This window comes from Corvus brachyrhynchos, unplaced genomic scaffold (assembly GCF_000691975.1).
Source record: "Corvus brachyrhynchos isolate BGI_N302 unplaced genomic scaffold, ASM69197v1 scaffold4, whole genome shotgun sequence".
NCBI classification, from domain to species: Eukaryota; Metazoa; Chordata; class Aves; order Passeriformes; family Corvidae; genus Corvus; species Corvus brachyrhynchos.
Window position 1 is genome coordinate 7919371 of NW_008237878.1, and position 13979 is coordinate 7933349.

General features: G+C 40.9%; 1 protein-coding gene across 1 annotated transcript; it reads left to right on the forward strand.

Moving 5' to 3' along the window:
* The first annotated feature begins 246 nt into the window (after positions 1–246).
* CCDC174 (coiled-coil domain containing 174) lies at positions 247–12125 on the forward strand. The gene is made up of 11 exons (XM_008632253.2): positions 247–353; positions 1767–1871; positions 2789–2889; positions 3783–3841; positions 4770–4950; positions 6430–6525; positions 7400–7536; positions 7930–8024; positions 8272–8419; positions 9162–9296; positions 10326–12125. The coding sequence occupies exons 1-11, from the start codon at positions 312–314 to the stop codon at positions 11402–11404; spliced, it is 2178 nt and encodes a 725-aa protein (XP_008630475.1). The 5' UTR covers positions 247–311; the 3' UTR covers positions 11405–12125.
* The last annotated feature ends 1854 nt before the right edge of the window (positions 12126–13979 follow it).

A 13979-nucleotide genomic window follows, 5' to 3' on the forward strand; every position in this document is an offset into this window, starting at 1 on the left:
CGGCCGCACGAGGATACTTCCAGTAGGACCCCTGAAGGATTTGACTCGCACCTGCCATAAACGCTCGTTTTCACCCTCAGTTTGAGCACAAGGATTACCCAAGCCCAGGAAAGCCCCAGCCGGGAGAGCTCCGCCTCCACCGAATCACACCAGGCCGAGCCCCCCCATGACCTCCCCTGACCTCCCCAACATGGCGGCACGGAGAGCCCGCCCGCCCTTACCAGCACTGTCGCGATAGCTCCGCGCTTCCGCCGCGCTTTACGGCAAGGCCGCACGGCGGGGAAGGCGGTGGTGGCGGGGCCGGTCCCGCCATGGACCGGAGGAAGAAGCCGCTGGACGTGGCCGCGTCCTCGGTGAGTGACTGAACGGGGAGAGGCAAAATGAACCCCTCCGCCTCCCCAGGAGGGCCAGTGGGGCTGTGAGGTGTGCTCAGCCGCGGGGCTCCCGCGGGCGCGGGGGGCCTGGCTGGCGCAGGCCGGGCGGCTCCACCCGAGGATGCGCTGGTGCCACCGCTTGCAGGGAAAACAGCACACCTGGGAAGTGCTGGCGTTCTGTCTCCTCGCCTTAACCCCACTGCACTGTGCAGCCATTGCAGCAAATGCTGGACTAAAGGGCTGTGGTAACGCCCTGTGTCGCATATCGGGTCTGTGAGTTTCGGGCCTGGGATTTTGTCCCCTCACCTTCCTGACCAGGCACACGCCCTGCACTCCAAACCCGAGCCTGCCAGGCCTGGATGTGCCCGCAGTCGTGATGTAATGATAAAATCAGGGCATAACAGGGAAAAGGGTTTTTACTTGGGAGCAGGAGGTCTATGCTGTGGCAGAATAACTTCCCACCCTTAGGGATGGTGAGGTGCTGCCCCTCTCTGCTCTCCAGGACGCTCACGAGAGATGCTGCCAAACACTTCAGATGAAGAGTTATGTAAATAGTTAATGTATGTTAATACCTAACCATGAAATATTTTACGCTGAATTTTTGGATGATCGCCTCTAAGCAGAAGAGGAAACGGGTGATTTTTACAACACTGCACTTCGTTGTCCCAGGGACTTGAAAAACAAATGCTTTAGTGCTTGAGACAAATATTAATACCAAAGTCTTACACTTTCCTGATTTCATGTACATCTGTGAATTTTGTCTTCTATAGGACTTGCAAGAAAAGAGGTACAATATCCTCTTCCAGACTAGTTTTGTACTTCTGAGATAACACCCCTGCTGATGTTTCTTAATGGAAGCTGGGATGGACCTTGGTCACAGATGGCAATGCTACTCATATATTTATATAAAAAGAAGAAGAAAGAAAATCTAAAACTTTAAAACAGTACATAAGGCAGTGGGAAACAATATATATTTTATGATAGCAAACTTTTATCAACTCTTTTCTGAGACAGGATTTTATTAATTATCTAATGGTTAAAAGTTCCCTTTTCATATTCAGTAGTGTTTTTCATTATTCCTTCTCTGTTTGTCATTGGGAGGCTGGTAAAATCTAGATGGAACTATGCCTCTCTTATTATGTAGCAAAGGATCAAGGATATCTTTGGGGATTGTTTTAATCCCTAATCATAATTTGCATTCTATGTTTTTTTAGTTTGTTTGCTGTAAAGGGTGATCAGATCAAGGCTTCAAAGTTCCACATAAAAATGCAATCAAATGCTGCTGTAACTGTAAATGGCAGATTGTTTTCCTAGAGATACAGTTATTTATTGCAGCAACTGATGTATGTGCATGTGATCTGTTATTTATGTGTTGTTTTGCTGGTGATGTAGCTGGTAGATCTCAAAGCCGAACTCTTCCGAAAGCAAGAGGAATTCAAGAAAGAAAAGCTATTGAAAGATGCTGGCGTCTTTGCAAAGCCCAGAACCTCTAATAAGGTAGAAGTAATCTTCCATTGTTGTTTTTGTCATTTCTTCTTAAAGTAAGGAAGTTAAAATTCAAATCTAAATAATAGTAAATACTCAGAGCTGTGTTACTAGTCAAATATAAAATGTACATGATGAGCATGTTCTTTAAAGTTCGTTTCCAGGTGAGATTCCTGTGCACAGCAGAAAGCTTGGTCTTGTGCTTATACCCATCTAAATCCCCACTTAATCTTCATTCCCCAAGGATCCACACCTTTCCATTACAGGAAAATATTTTTTAGAGGATTTTGTATGATGCTGCAGGATGGAGGATGAGAGATTCTTCCAGAGTCACTGAACTTCCTTGATAAATGCTCTGCTATCTGTTTGTGGTGTACAGTAATGAATACACAATTATCAGTCCTGTTTTGCTCTTTACTGCCCTTTGGGTTTTGTTCATTCTGTAGCTTTCCAGAAGCAGAATGTGCTGTTCCTGCCATATTTGAAGCACATGCAGCATTTATAGTGTTATGCTGCAAACAGGCCAACTGACTGTATTTTTTATTTTAAATGGAGGTAATGGAGAATAGAAACAATTTGTAGCTTTGTTATTACGTATTTAATCAGCAAGATTGTGTGATTGGGTTTTTTTTAACCTTAGCATCTTTGCCAAAATAGATTTTGTCTGATTTCTGAGTGCCTTTGGGTTTTTTAGCTTCTCAGGCTGTCCTTAACTATGGCACCATCCTGCAGCCTGTGTTAATTTAGGACATACCTGCTGTATCCTACAGCACAGGAATAGTCTCAAGTCAAATGTGTTTAAGATGTTATTAACAAAGTCTTTCATGATTGATTTGCAACGTTTGCATTATGGAGTTGACTTTTTTTTAAATGATACCATTTCAATATTTTCATTTATTTGTTTGTTGTTACAAAATTGTCCTCTGCAGAAACCAAGTATCTGGACCAAACAGAACGCGGGAGTTGTGAATCGAGCTGCGAAAGATGTTGAGCAGAAGGCAGAAGAGCAGGATATATTGGATAAATCAAGGTAGCTCTCGGGCTCTCTAAGAAAGGAGTGCTTTGGAGAATTTGTTTTTTGGTGTTTAGAAAAGCACAGAAAGAAGTTATCCACATTTTTGGACTAGCAGTTCTCATTAGACCAACCATTAAGACCAGCATCAATTCCATACTTTTGACCAGTAGTGTACAAACTACATCTCAGCAGTCTCATGCTCTTATACCCTCACATTATCACAGTTGTCTAAATGTGTCAGGTTACTGATTTTTTTCTAAAAGTCATGTTTAGAATTAGCAGCCATTGCAGCGACATGTTAGAATTCTGTAGCAAAGTGTTTCTTGGGCTTGGCAGAAAATTACTCACTTTTTTCAAGAATTACCTCGTTTTCTAAATGAGTTGGTTGTACAAAAAGATATGTTGAAAATGCCATTTATAAACCATTTGCTGTTCTTCTCTAAGCAGTTCACTGCTCTTTGAAATTCCAGGAATTAGCTAAGGTTTTCTCTTCAGTTTCTAAGATTAACTGTAACTTTATGTTATCTCTTTTTTTTTCTGGTAAAACTGTCTTTCAGTATCTGATATCTGCAAATAATGGTTTAGCTTCCAGTATTTATCTGACAGACCATAGTACTTAGATAAAGGTGGAATTCTTGTAACATCATGTTTCTGCCTACTTGACAAATTACATTTAAGATTAAATTTGTTACTTCACTAAAATAATTTTCAGTATAAATGGAAAAGAGTGTATCTTCAGAGATGCTAGTGAAGGTTCAAAACCAAAGCCAGGCATAAGTCAGCGTCTAATAAACATCTCAAGCACTCCCAGTGTTTTCCTGTTCCATTTATCTAAGGCTAAATTGGTCACTTTAAACTGTGCTTGGAATTGGTGGGATTGCAAGGTTAATTTTTTTTTTCTTTTTCAGGAAGAAGCTTGAAGAGAAAGCAAAGTTGTATGAGAAAATGACAAAAGGAGACTTCCCAGGTAAACAATACTGTTCAAAAATGAGTATTTATAGATGTATAAATTCTTGGACTTTTTATACAAAGTGCTGGACATGGTTTATTCCACTTTGAAAAGGAGGAAAAAATACATTTACTAGAGAAAATAAAATTACTTTTGAAGGGCAGCCTGACCAAGTAAAGCACTAGGGACTTGTTTCACTCATTTATTAAGTGGGTGGACTATATTCTGATTTTTCAATACAGTATCTCAGAAAAACAAAAATAATTTGTCCTCCATTGTGCAATCTTTGGATTGCATTTCTGATGCTCTGTCCTGCATTCTAATTGTTGGACCTTTATGAGGAGAAGAGGATCAGGAGGAGTCTGGCTGGTCCATATGTGAATGCCAGTCATGCAGCTAATAGGGTTAGAGAATGCTAATCTCTCCTTTTCTTCTCTCACACATTCAGTCCCTTGCAAAAAGTAATTATTAAAATTAAAATTATTAAATGTCCTTGCATTTAATCTGTTTTCTTTACCAGTGTCCATCTTTGTCCACATGACCCCACGCACCTTCCTCTACTTTCCTAAAAAGTGCCCTCATGAATGCTTAGCTCCTGCCAACACACCAAATGTTAAGCATCAAAAAAGTATTTGAGCTGTTACACGATAATCCTTTGCTTCTGAAATAGTTAATGAGCAGAGAATGTTTTGCTGCAAAGAATGCAGCCTTTTCTATACTGCACACAATGCCCTGAAACTTCGATTCAGAAATAGACGTTACCAGTGTGGAGCCAGTTGATAGCTCCGGGTTTGTTTGGCACTGAATGAGATTTAAGTACTCCCCAATAGTGTGGTCAAGGGCATCACTGGCAGCTGAAAAGCTGATTGTAGCTGTTTGGTATTGATTTTGTACTTAGTTCTCTTCTTTTCATGGCTGTTCTCTAAGAATCGATTTTCTGCCTTAGATGAAGAAACTGAGGATTTGTACCTGGTGGATTTCACTCAGAAGATCATAGACAAACAGCACGAAGTACAGGAGCTGCATCAGAGTGAAGCTGCTGGGAAGACTTCAGAAAGAGACACAGATGAGGAGGAAACTCAGCCTGAAGTAGACATTCCACCACCAGAGGACCCAGATGAGGAATGGTTGGTGCTACTGATTGGGCTCAGCCATCCTGGCCACTCTTGTTCTTGAGAATTGCATGAGAAAATCCTTTTCCAAAATGTGTGAAGTGGCACCTTTGTTTTTCTTTTTTGTTAATACTACACATTGACAGGGAGGTGTTGATAGTCTTTCATTTCTGCTATAAAGACAGTCCTCCATGTCAGTTTCCACATAGGTAACACTGCAACAGAATCTACATCCAGGATCTTGAGAAATTGCACTCAGGGCAATGTACTATAGGGGAGACAACTTAACATCCTCTTATTTTCTTGCATAGTTTATATGAGTAATCATCACAGTATTGGAACAATTTTATGCTTTGATATGCTGAATTGAAACGTATTTCAGCAAAACTTGGGGATGTTATGGTATTCATATTCCCTTCTTTTATTGTGAGTGACTTAAAAATGAGCAGTCATTTCACTGTACGGCCTTCTCTTAAAGGAGAGAAACTCTGGTTGGAATAAGAACACAATTTTCAGCATTTTTTCCACTGTTTGTTGCAGCACAGCAAATAGTCTCTGACAATTTTCTGTGTCATTCCAAGTAACCTCTAGTTTTTCATCTGAGACATTAGGAATAATTATGAAACCAGTCCTGACTAAACATTTTCCTTGCCCATTTGTTTAAAATGCTTATGGAACAAGTGATTTTACTTCTGGTAATCAGTTCAAACCAGCAGTAATCAATACAAAACTTTCTTCAAATAGTAAACTGTAGATTTGCTTACAAACTATGTGAAAGACTTACTAAATGCACCGATCTTTAAAAGTTTGGGGGTTGGGAGCTAGATTGCCAGTCATACTTTTTGAGATGTAATATTCTTTAGAATGGGATAATTGAGGCAGCTTGGTGCTAAAGAACTTTCTACATTACAGGACAATAAGTGTAGCTCTTAACAGCTTTTTCAACAACTGTAAATCAGGTGTTCAGTATTATAAAGAGTTGAATAAGAAGCACAATAGCTTAAGAGGAACATTTTGCTTATGTTTTAGTCAGCCTTTTTTATGCCAATTGAATGCACACTATCAGTCTGTTCTGAATGGCCTTTAGACAAATAATTGAAATATATTGTAGCAATTTCATATCCACAAGAAGTCAATGTGGCATCATTATCTTCACCATGGGAAGCAAGCAGTAGGCTGAGTTCTGTTTTGTTGTGAAAATGACATGACATTGTTACTCTTGAACATTTTTTACACCATTTCATTTCCCAGGCTAATAGAAGTTTCAAAGGGAGATTGAATAAATGTCTGATAGAACTGTCATATGTCCCATTCAGAACTGTCCTCTAAATCTGGGAGTGTGTTAAGTGAAAAGCAGGAGCAGCTGTCACACACAGATAGACTGAGAGGTGACAAATGCTCTTTGCAAAGGGTCCTGCTTCTGTCTTCTGGTTAAGACTTCTGTCAATCTGCAGGTAGAAGTTTTGCATCACGTTTCTTTTTCTTTCATTACAGGGTTGATTATGTTGATTTCTTGGGCCGATCTAGACGCTGTATGAAGAAGGATTTGCCAAGTCTACTTAAAATGGATCAGGAACTTCAAGGGAAAAGGTGTGGTTTCTCTAATGGAGCTGCATGTTCCTCTCAGTATTTAACATATATTTTTTTAATGAGAAGGAAGAGAGGCTGTGCTTTGGCACCCCATTCTCAATCCAGAGTTGATGTTACTGCTTTCTCTAGATTTGCATGGTTTGCAGAGAAAGGTTTTAATAAATTGATGTAACAATCTCAGATATTTCTTGCATCTTTGAAAACTGGGGTCCTTGTATGGAAATTGTATTTCATTCGATAAAATGCCAGGAAAGTGATTTCTGGTTCTGTTTAACCTGGAAAATGATGATAGTCTTTTAGCAATTCCAAATTCCTCATGATGTTCAAAGTGAATTTGTTAGACCTCCATTTGTTTGGTTTCATTCTTCTGTTTAACAGCCGTTCAACAGCTCTTCTTTTAAAATTACTTCCTTATTAATGTTTGGGTATTAATATTTGAATATTAATATTTTGCATGGATCTCACGGGTAAATGCCTAGCTTTTTGTTACTTCAAATACCTTTCACTTTCTTATGTTAAATCTGAAATGTTCCTATACGTGATTGCTAGAATCCCCATAGATGCCAATAACTGATTATTTCATCTCCCATTCTGTGATTTGATAATTATTTATTTCATAAAGCTTCTGCAAAAGGATATGATTTTATTTGTCTTTTAATAACACGGTCTACCAGTACATTGAGTTAGAGGTAGCTTTGTATTTCTGTCTTGACCATGTACCATAGCCATCAACATTGTATCACTAAGTAGTGTCTGCAATGATCTGCGTTTTGTGAAAACTGCAGTAGTGGATCAGACCCAATCATACTTGCCCTGTTTGGTACTGCAAAACTGGTAAACTCTGCTCTGTAATCCCTATTTTTTCTTTAATTAGACAAGAAACTGATGGGAATACTCTGTTATCTGAAGACATGAGAAGAGAACTTCAGAGGCAGCAGTGGGAAAAGGAAGAAGAAGAAGCCCTCAGAAAACCCATGGGACCCATACATTATGAGGACATTCGAGAAAATGGTACACTACAATGCTTTATATCACTTAACCTTTGTATCACCAGAGATCAGTTGTAGAGGGAGCAAGAGAAAGTTACTTCCTGTGCCTGTATGGCAAAGGGTAGGTATGTGTTAAGGCACGTGTGTAATAATTATTGAAAGTCACCGGTACATAAGTCTAGATTTATTTTTTTCTTCAAGTTATATTTTTCTCAAATATTTCTCTACCTCCTCCTGTGTTCTCCTTCAGGAAGCTTCACTTCATGTATCATCTCAAACAAGCCTTTTTTAGCCATCTAAAACTAATGCAGTGTTGGGAATAATTCCATGCCTGAAAGCACAGTGCCTGGAGCCTGGAGTTATTGTCAATTATAAACTGAATGTAACTTAAACCTATTGTTTTTCTTCTTTTCAGAGGCCAGGCAGCTCGGTGTTGGTTACTTTGCCTTTTCTCGGGACCAGGAACTCAGGCATAAACAACGGGCAACCCTGGATATGCTGAGGGAGCAGGTATGAGAGTAAAGAGCAGACTGGGTTATGAGGGCAGTTGTGGTTTCAGTGGTTACTGTCTTTTGATTTGTTGTTTAAGTGCTGTATTAGGTGATACCTGCAACTGACTCCAAAGAAATCTGGCTTCTTGTTTGCTGTTGAAATCTGGTACTTGATTAGGATTGCTTGTAGTTGTTTTGTGAAGGAAAATATGTACTCATTTATAATAATGAAGGAAGATTAATACAAGTTTTTCTTTGCTGTTAAGACACTTGATCAGAGAAATAAACGTGAACAGCTGAAGGAGAAGAGGAAGGCAGCTCTAGATGCAAGGCTGTCCAAACTTCGAGCACGGAAGATTAAAAAGTTAAGGGAAGCTGGATTAGAGGAAGAGGCAGAAAAACTGGAGAATAGAGGTATGATCTGCTGCCTTTTTAAGTTAATTACTTGCTATTTCACCTTGTTCTTGATCTATGGACAGACAGATTCTAATTTATATTTGTTTAGACATTCAATATTGGTATTCCGTTTTCTATATATAAAATTAGCATAACTGTTAGGATAGTGAGAGTTGATGTAATGGTGTGTAGATATAAAATCATGCCAGAAATAGCTCAGTAATGCAGGTAGAAATATGGTATGTAGATTGTAGCCTTTAGAGCTGCTGATATTGTACTGGCTTTTTCTTCTATTCAGATGAGATAGAATAAGAAGCAGTAACAAGTCAATTTTGATATCATACAATATACACTGTAACAGTTTCAGTGCAGTCAGTAAATTGGAGATACAGCTGACTCTAGGACTTAGGATAATGAATTTGAATTCTAATCCTGTCTCTGTGCTGTCTCCCTTATGACACTGATAGTCAGCTTGCACTGTCTGTCTCCCACTGTAAAATGTAGCTAATATTTCACTGTGTCAGAATTCCATGCAAGTGATTACATGTGAAGTGTTCTGGAAGTGAAGAACAGCACTGTGCTGCTGTTCACTGTTACAGTTGTTCAGAAGAATAAGAATGCAAATTGTTTTCTCCAGTAAATGAAATAGAGATACTGTTCTTACTGGAGATGGAAATAAATGTTCTTATTTTTACCTGTGAGGTTCACATAGATTCTGTTCCGTAACTGACAACCTCTACTATCTCTTCCTGTAACACAGAGGTGAAAGGTCCTGCCGAGGAACCAGAACCTCCAAGAGTTACTGCAGCAAGTAGGAAGGTAGAGGTTGTCATCCAGGAGAGGAGAGATACAAAGCCTGGAGTGCCTTATGTCCGAGAGTGGGATAAGGGCAAAGGTAAGGAAATGTAGATTCAGGAACATTGTTGGGAAAGAGAGTGCACGCTGCTACTTTCATTTCTGTTTTGTGACAGAGTATGGTAAGACTGAAATCCTTTTTGCCTTGGTACTGATGACTCTCCAGTGTCTAGGGCAGCGACTGACAAGGATGCCTTAGTGCCAGTAGCTGCTATAATGTCCCCATAATATTTTCTTCTTTATGAGTTATTGCATTTCTGGATGATCCAGACAGGTTGACAGAATGACAAATTCTGTAGTTCATAAGATGTACAGTGTGATCTTTTCTTGATATATTCCTGTGGTTTGTGCTACCTGATAGCAGGATGTATCACACAAACAGGTACAGCACAAGACTAAAACAGGATGCAAGAAGAGACCACTTCAATGCCTGTGTCCCATTTTGAAGCATCTTCCTTGTCACAAAGTGGTGGCTGTCTTGTAGGTCCTTCCCAAACCCATTGACTCATTTTGCACTATTAATCTAAGATCATGCACATTCTTCTAGTCTGATGCCTGACTTCTAAGTAAAAGCAAACAAGGAATAGGCAAAGCACATAAATGCTCACCTTCTTTAGTACTATAACAGCATTATTCCTCTTCTGTGCAATACTGGTATTTCCAGATTCTTCTTACTTTTCACTGTCTTTATGTTCCATTAATGAACATCACTGTGAGGGGAAACTTCATGGTTCCATTAAAACCCCAAACTTTCAGATCCTATCTCTTACATCTTTATTCTGCCCAACACTTTTTTTCCTACCTCTGGGAACACCCGGGCAGCACTGCAGCAAATACTACATTCAGCAGAGGACAGCTTACTCTAAAATGCAGAGGGAACTAACTGTGGTTCACTGAAGGAATCTGCACTAGATTCTTGCATTTCCATGTATCATGAGGTGGAAAAGGAACTTCAGGTGGCTTTACAGAGTTGCATCTTCTGTGTTTACCAGTTTGTTTTCCCTCCTGTCTGACTGACCTTCAGACCATGAAATCTATGCTAAATCTACCATTTTCCTGTTTCTAACAGAACTGATGTTTGGACAATGGGAAAAGAAACAGGAAGAACTTAGAGATGAGCGAGACCCGGAATTTGCACCACCTTCTGATTACTTTTTGGGACAAAAGAAAGATGATTATTACCGAAGTCAGAATTTGAACAGTTCTGAAACCTCCTCTGAAAAACTGGAAACGGAGAGAGCACAGAACCAACAGAGGCCATCGGGGCAGGGCAGCGGCAGCAGCGCTGGAGATGTGCCACCGTCAGCACAGGCTTCCAACAGCAACGTTCCAGATCAGCCAGTGTCGGCAGAGCCCAGTGGCCCTGACACTCAGGGGGTGTCATCAGCAGAGGATGACAGCAGTGATGACGAGGACATGCTACCACCAGCACAGGCTTATGGCTACGGTGCCCAAGGTGTGCCACCACCACTGCGGGGCTACGGCTACAGTGCCCGGGGCGTCCCACCACCCATGCCAGTCTATGGCTACGGTGCTCCTGAGGTGCCATTCCCAGTGCAGGCTTACGGCTATGGAGCACCAGGAATGGTGCCACCAATGCACGGGTACAGCTACGGCACTCCCGAGATGCCCTTTGCAATGCAGGCTTATGGCTACGGCACCCAGGATATGCCACCGGAAATGCAGCCCTGTGGATGCAGCACCCAGGGTGTGCCACCAGGAATGCAGCCCTGTGGATGCAGCACCCAGGATATGCCACCAGGAATGCAGCCCTGTGGATGCAGCACCCAGGGTGTGCCTCCAGGAGTGCAGACCTGTGGGTGCAGTGCCCAGGATGTGCCACCAACAACACAGGTCTGTGACCTCAGCAGCCAAGATGTGCCACCAGGAATACTCACTTGTGGATGCAGCAGCCAAGATGTTCCACCAGGAACACACACCTGTGGCTGCAGCACCCAAGAGATGCCACCAGGAACAGACGCCTGGGGCAGCAGCACCCAGGATGTGCCACCAGGAACACAGGCCAGTGGCTGCAGCACTCAGGATGTGGCACCTCCAGTGCAGACTGACAGCGGTGACACTCCAAATCAGGAACCACTTTACCAAAGTTTAGATGATATGCTCTCTTATTATAGACAAGTGACTTGAACTGAGCAAAAAGATAAGCAAAAACCATGATCTAAAGAACTGAAATATAATTAATTATCTGCTCGGCAGAATATTATTTTCCCACATATGGGAAAAATAAGTTTCTGTAAGTAGATCAAAATAAATCTCCTGGACACTTAAGCTGTTTTATGTCACAGCTATATTTTACCCTGTTGGGTTTTTTTATTCTTACCTCTTTACTAAGATTTAACTCTGACACTTACACCTGAACTTAAGGCTATATTAATTACTTGCTTTCCTTTAGTCGGTTGCTCCCAGCTAGCTTCTAGTTTGGAGGTACTACAAGTTCAGTGACAACCATAGAAACAGTATGGAAATGGTAGGTCCTCTGCTGCCAAATACAGAATGATTTTGTTCCTTACTTAATCTCCTGCCTTTTGGAAGTGCAGAATATTATCTAGTGAAAAGTGGTGGTTCACATGGCCTCTGCATTCCTGAGGTCCATATACATATAGCTCATAATTCTGTGCAGCATTTTAGAGTGGAGACATTGCAGAAATCAATAAATAATGATGGGTAGGCTAAAAATAAACGTCAGTGAAGCAGAAGCCTTGACACCTGAAATTACTGGCTTACTGGTTTAGAAAATCCTCTCATAATTCTCCAAGTGTGTTTTTCTTGCATAAGGAGTTATATATATGGCTTTCATACTTTTTTTTCCAAAAACTGTGATACTGGAGTCATTAAATACAAAAGCAGACCAGTCTCTACCAAACGAATTTTTATTTCAGAATCTTAGTAAATAAGAATACTTACCTGCCATGTAGAAGATTTTTATTTCTGAAGGTAAGTTAGATCATTCCACTTCTTTTTTAAAAGCTTATACAAGAATAAGACCTAGAAAAGCAGGTTAGAATGGGCAACTGCATGGATTGTTAAAAGGCAGAGATAAAGTCAAAATAGTGGTGATTTAAATGCAGCAGTGAACTGGCCAAAGAGACAAAGCTGATGTGCTCCTCTTGTGTGCTTCAGTCAGACCTCAGGCTGCTCTGCAAGCCCAGTGAACAGCAAGATGTTCAGTGTGACTGAAGGACGTGCAGAAAAACACATTCTCTGTCCTCAAATTCTGATTTATCCTCAGCTCCTACATCACTGGCTTTTGCACTTCAATTTGCAGAGCAGGAACAGTACATTACAATTATTTATTAATTTAAAATAATACTATTCTGAATACTATTCTGAAGTGAGATAATACCACTATGAGAATTTTGAAGAAAATGAGAATGGAAAACATCTTAGAGAAGATCACACCCAGTTTTCCAGGCTGGCTGATTTATACTAGAGAAGTTTCCTCTTCTAAGACCTCACAGAATCAGTATATGGAAGCCATTCGGAGCAGGGTATAATTTCCTTGGAGCTGAACTAACTCTAAAGAGTGGGCAAAGTCTTTTCAAACAGTAGAGCTTGACTTGAATTGATTATGGCAATTGTATCCTAAAAAAAACCTACAAAGAATATTTATGTCTATTTCGCTGCTATTGTAATGACATCCATTTCTTACTGCATTTTGGACTTGTTTTTTTCTGTGCCCTTCAGACTGTGGTAATTTTATGTATATCTATGATTTAGGAGTCATACTGTCTTTGCATTAGTTTAACATTGAGCTAGAGCTGCAGTAAGGAATGAAATGCCATTTATTACATAGTGTTATGTAAAAAGATACAATCAAAGTGTTCCTTTGTTTAGCTTCCTTTCCCCAGCCTAATATTAAACAGGAGGACTCTTGGCCAGGAGGGTGGTTCAGTGCCTACATTAAAGTTAAGCCAATTGAGAACAGCTCTCCCACTGCAGTGATCTGTCACTTTGCCATTTGGTCTCCTTCCCTCTTGTCTTGCTTTTTGGCTGAAATGCTTTTTGCATATTGTCTCATGCTGAGGAGCACACATCTCTGTTCACTGTCCTCCCATCAGACCACCTCAAGTTAGCTTGGCTGGGATCAGCAACCTCATTCATTTCATTCAATGTGCCCCCTCATTCCTGGGGCAAACAATTATTCATTGATACACTGCCAAAGTTTTATTTCTCTCATATTTTGGAGCATGTTGTCTCCCTGCCCCTCTTCCTCCTCATTTAAACCAGCCCCCAGGGTACCTGCTTTGACACCAGTGGAAATGGGGGTGCAGGTGGGCCGTGTGGGTAAGGATCTGCCACCGTCAGTGTGTGACTGATGCAAGTGAAGCCAGCTTGTGCTCTCACTGAGCACGCAGAACTGCGAGCACACTCTTGTCTGTGGTTGTCTCATGAGTTGGAGCTCTGCCCCAAGAGGTGCCAGTGGTGGCTTGTGATGCCTTCAGTGTTCTGCCCAGATGCAGGGGCAGTCCCTGCTCTCTATCTAAAGCAGCTTTGTCCTACATCTTTGTGTATTTTTCTGATACCAAAGGTACCTTTATCCAAAATGCAAGAATGATGCAATCTTGAATTTCAGCCTTCACAGGCTCGATCTGGCTTGCAGGACTCAATCTGATCTCCAGAAAAGTACCTTTAGAGAAGACAATTTTGTCAGTGTCACCAGAGGCTGATTTATCCCCTTTTGGAGGGCAGCAGGGATCTAACC

Coding starts and splice junctions, on each gene's coding strand:
- CCDC174 (XM_008632253.2), top strand. CDS start 312: ATGGACCGGAGGAAGAAGCCGCTGGACGTGGCCGCGTCCTCG. Junction 354..1,766: donor TGGACGTGGCCGCGTCCTCG/GTGAGTGACTGA, acceptor CTGGTGATGTAG/CTGGTAGATCTCAAAGCCGA. Junction 9,297..10,325: donor AGAGTGGGATAAGGGCAAAG/GTAAGGAAATGT, acceptor TGTTTCTAACAG/AACTGATGTTTGGACAATGG.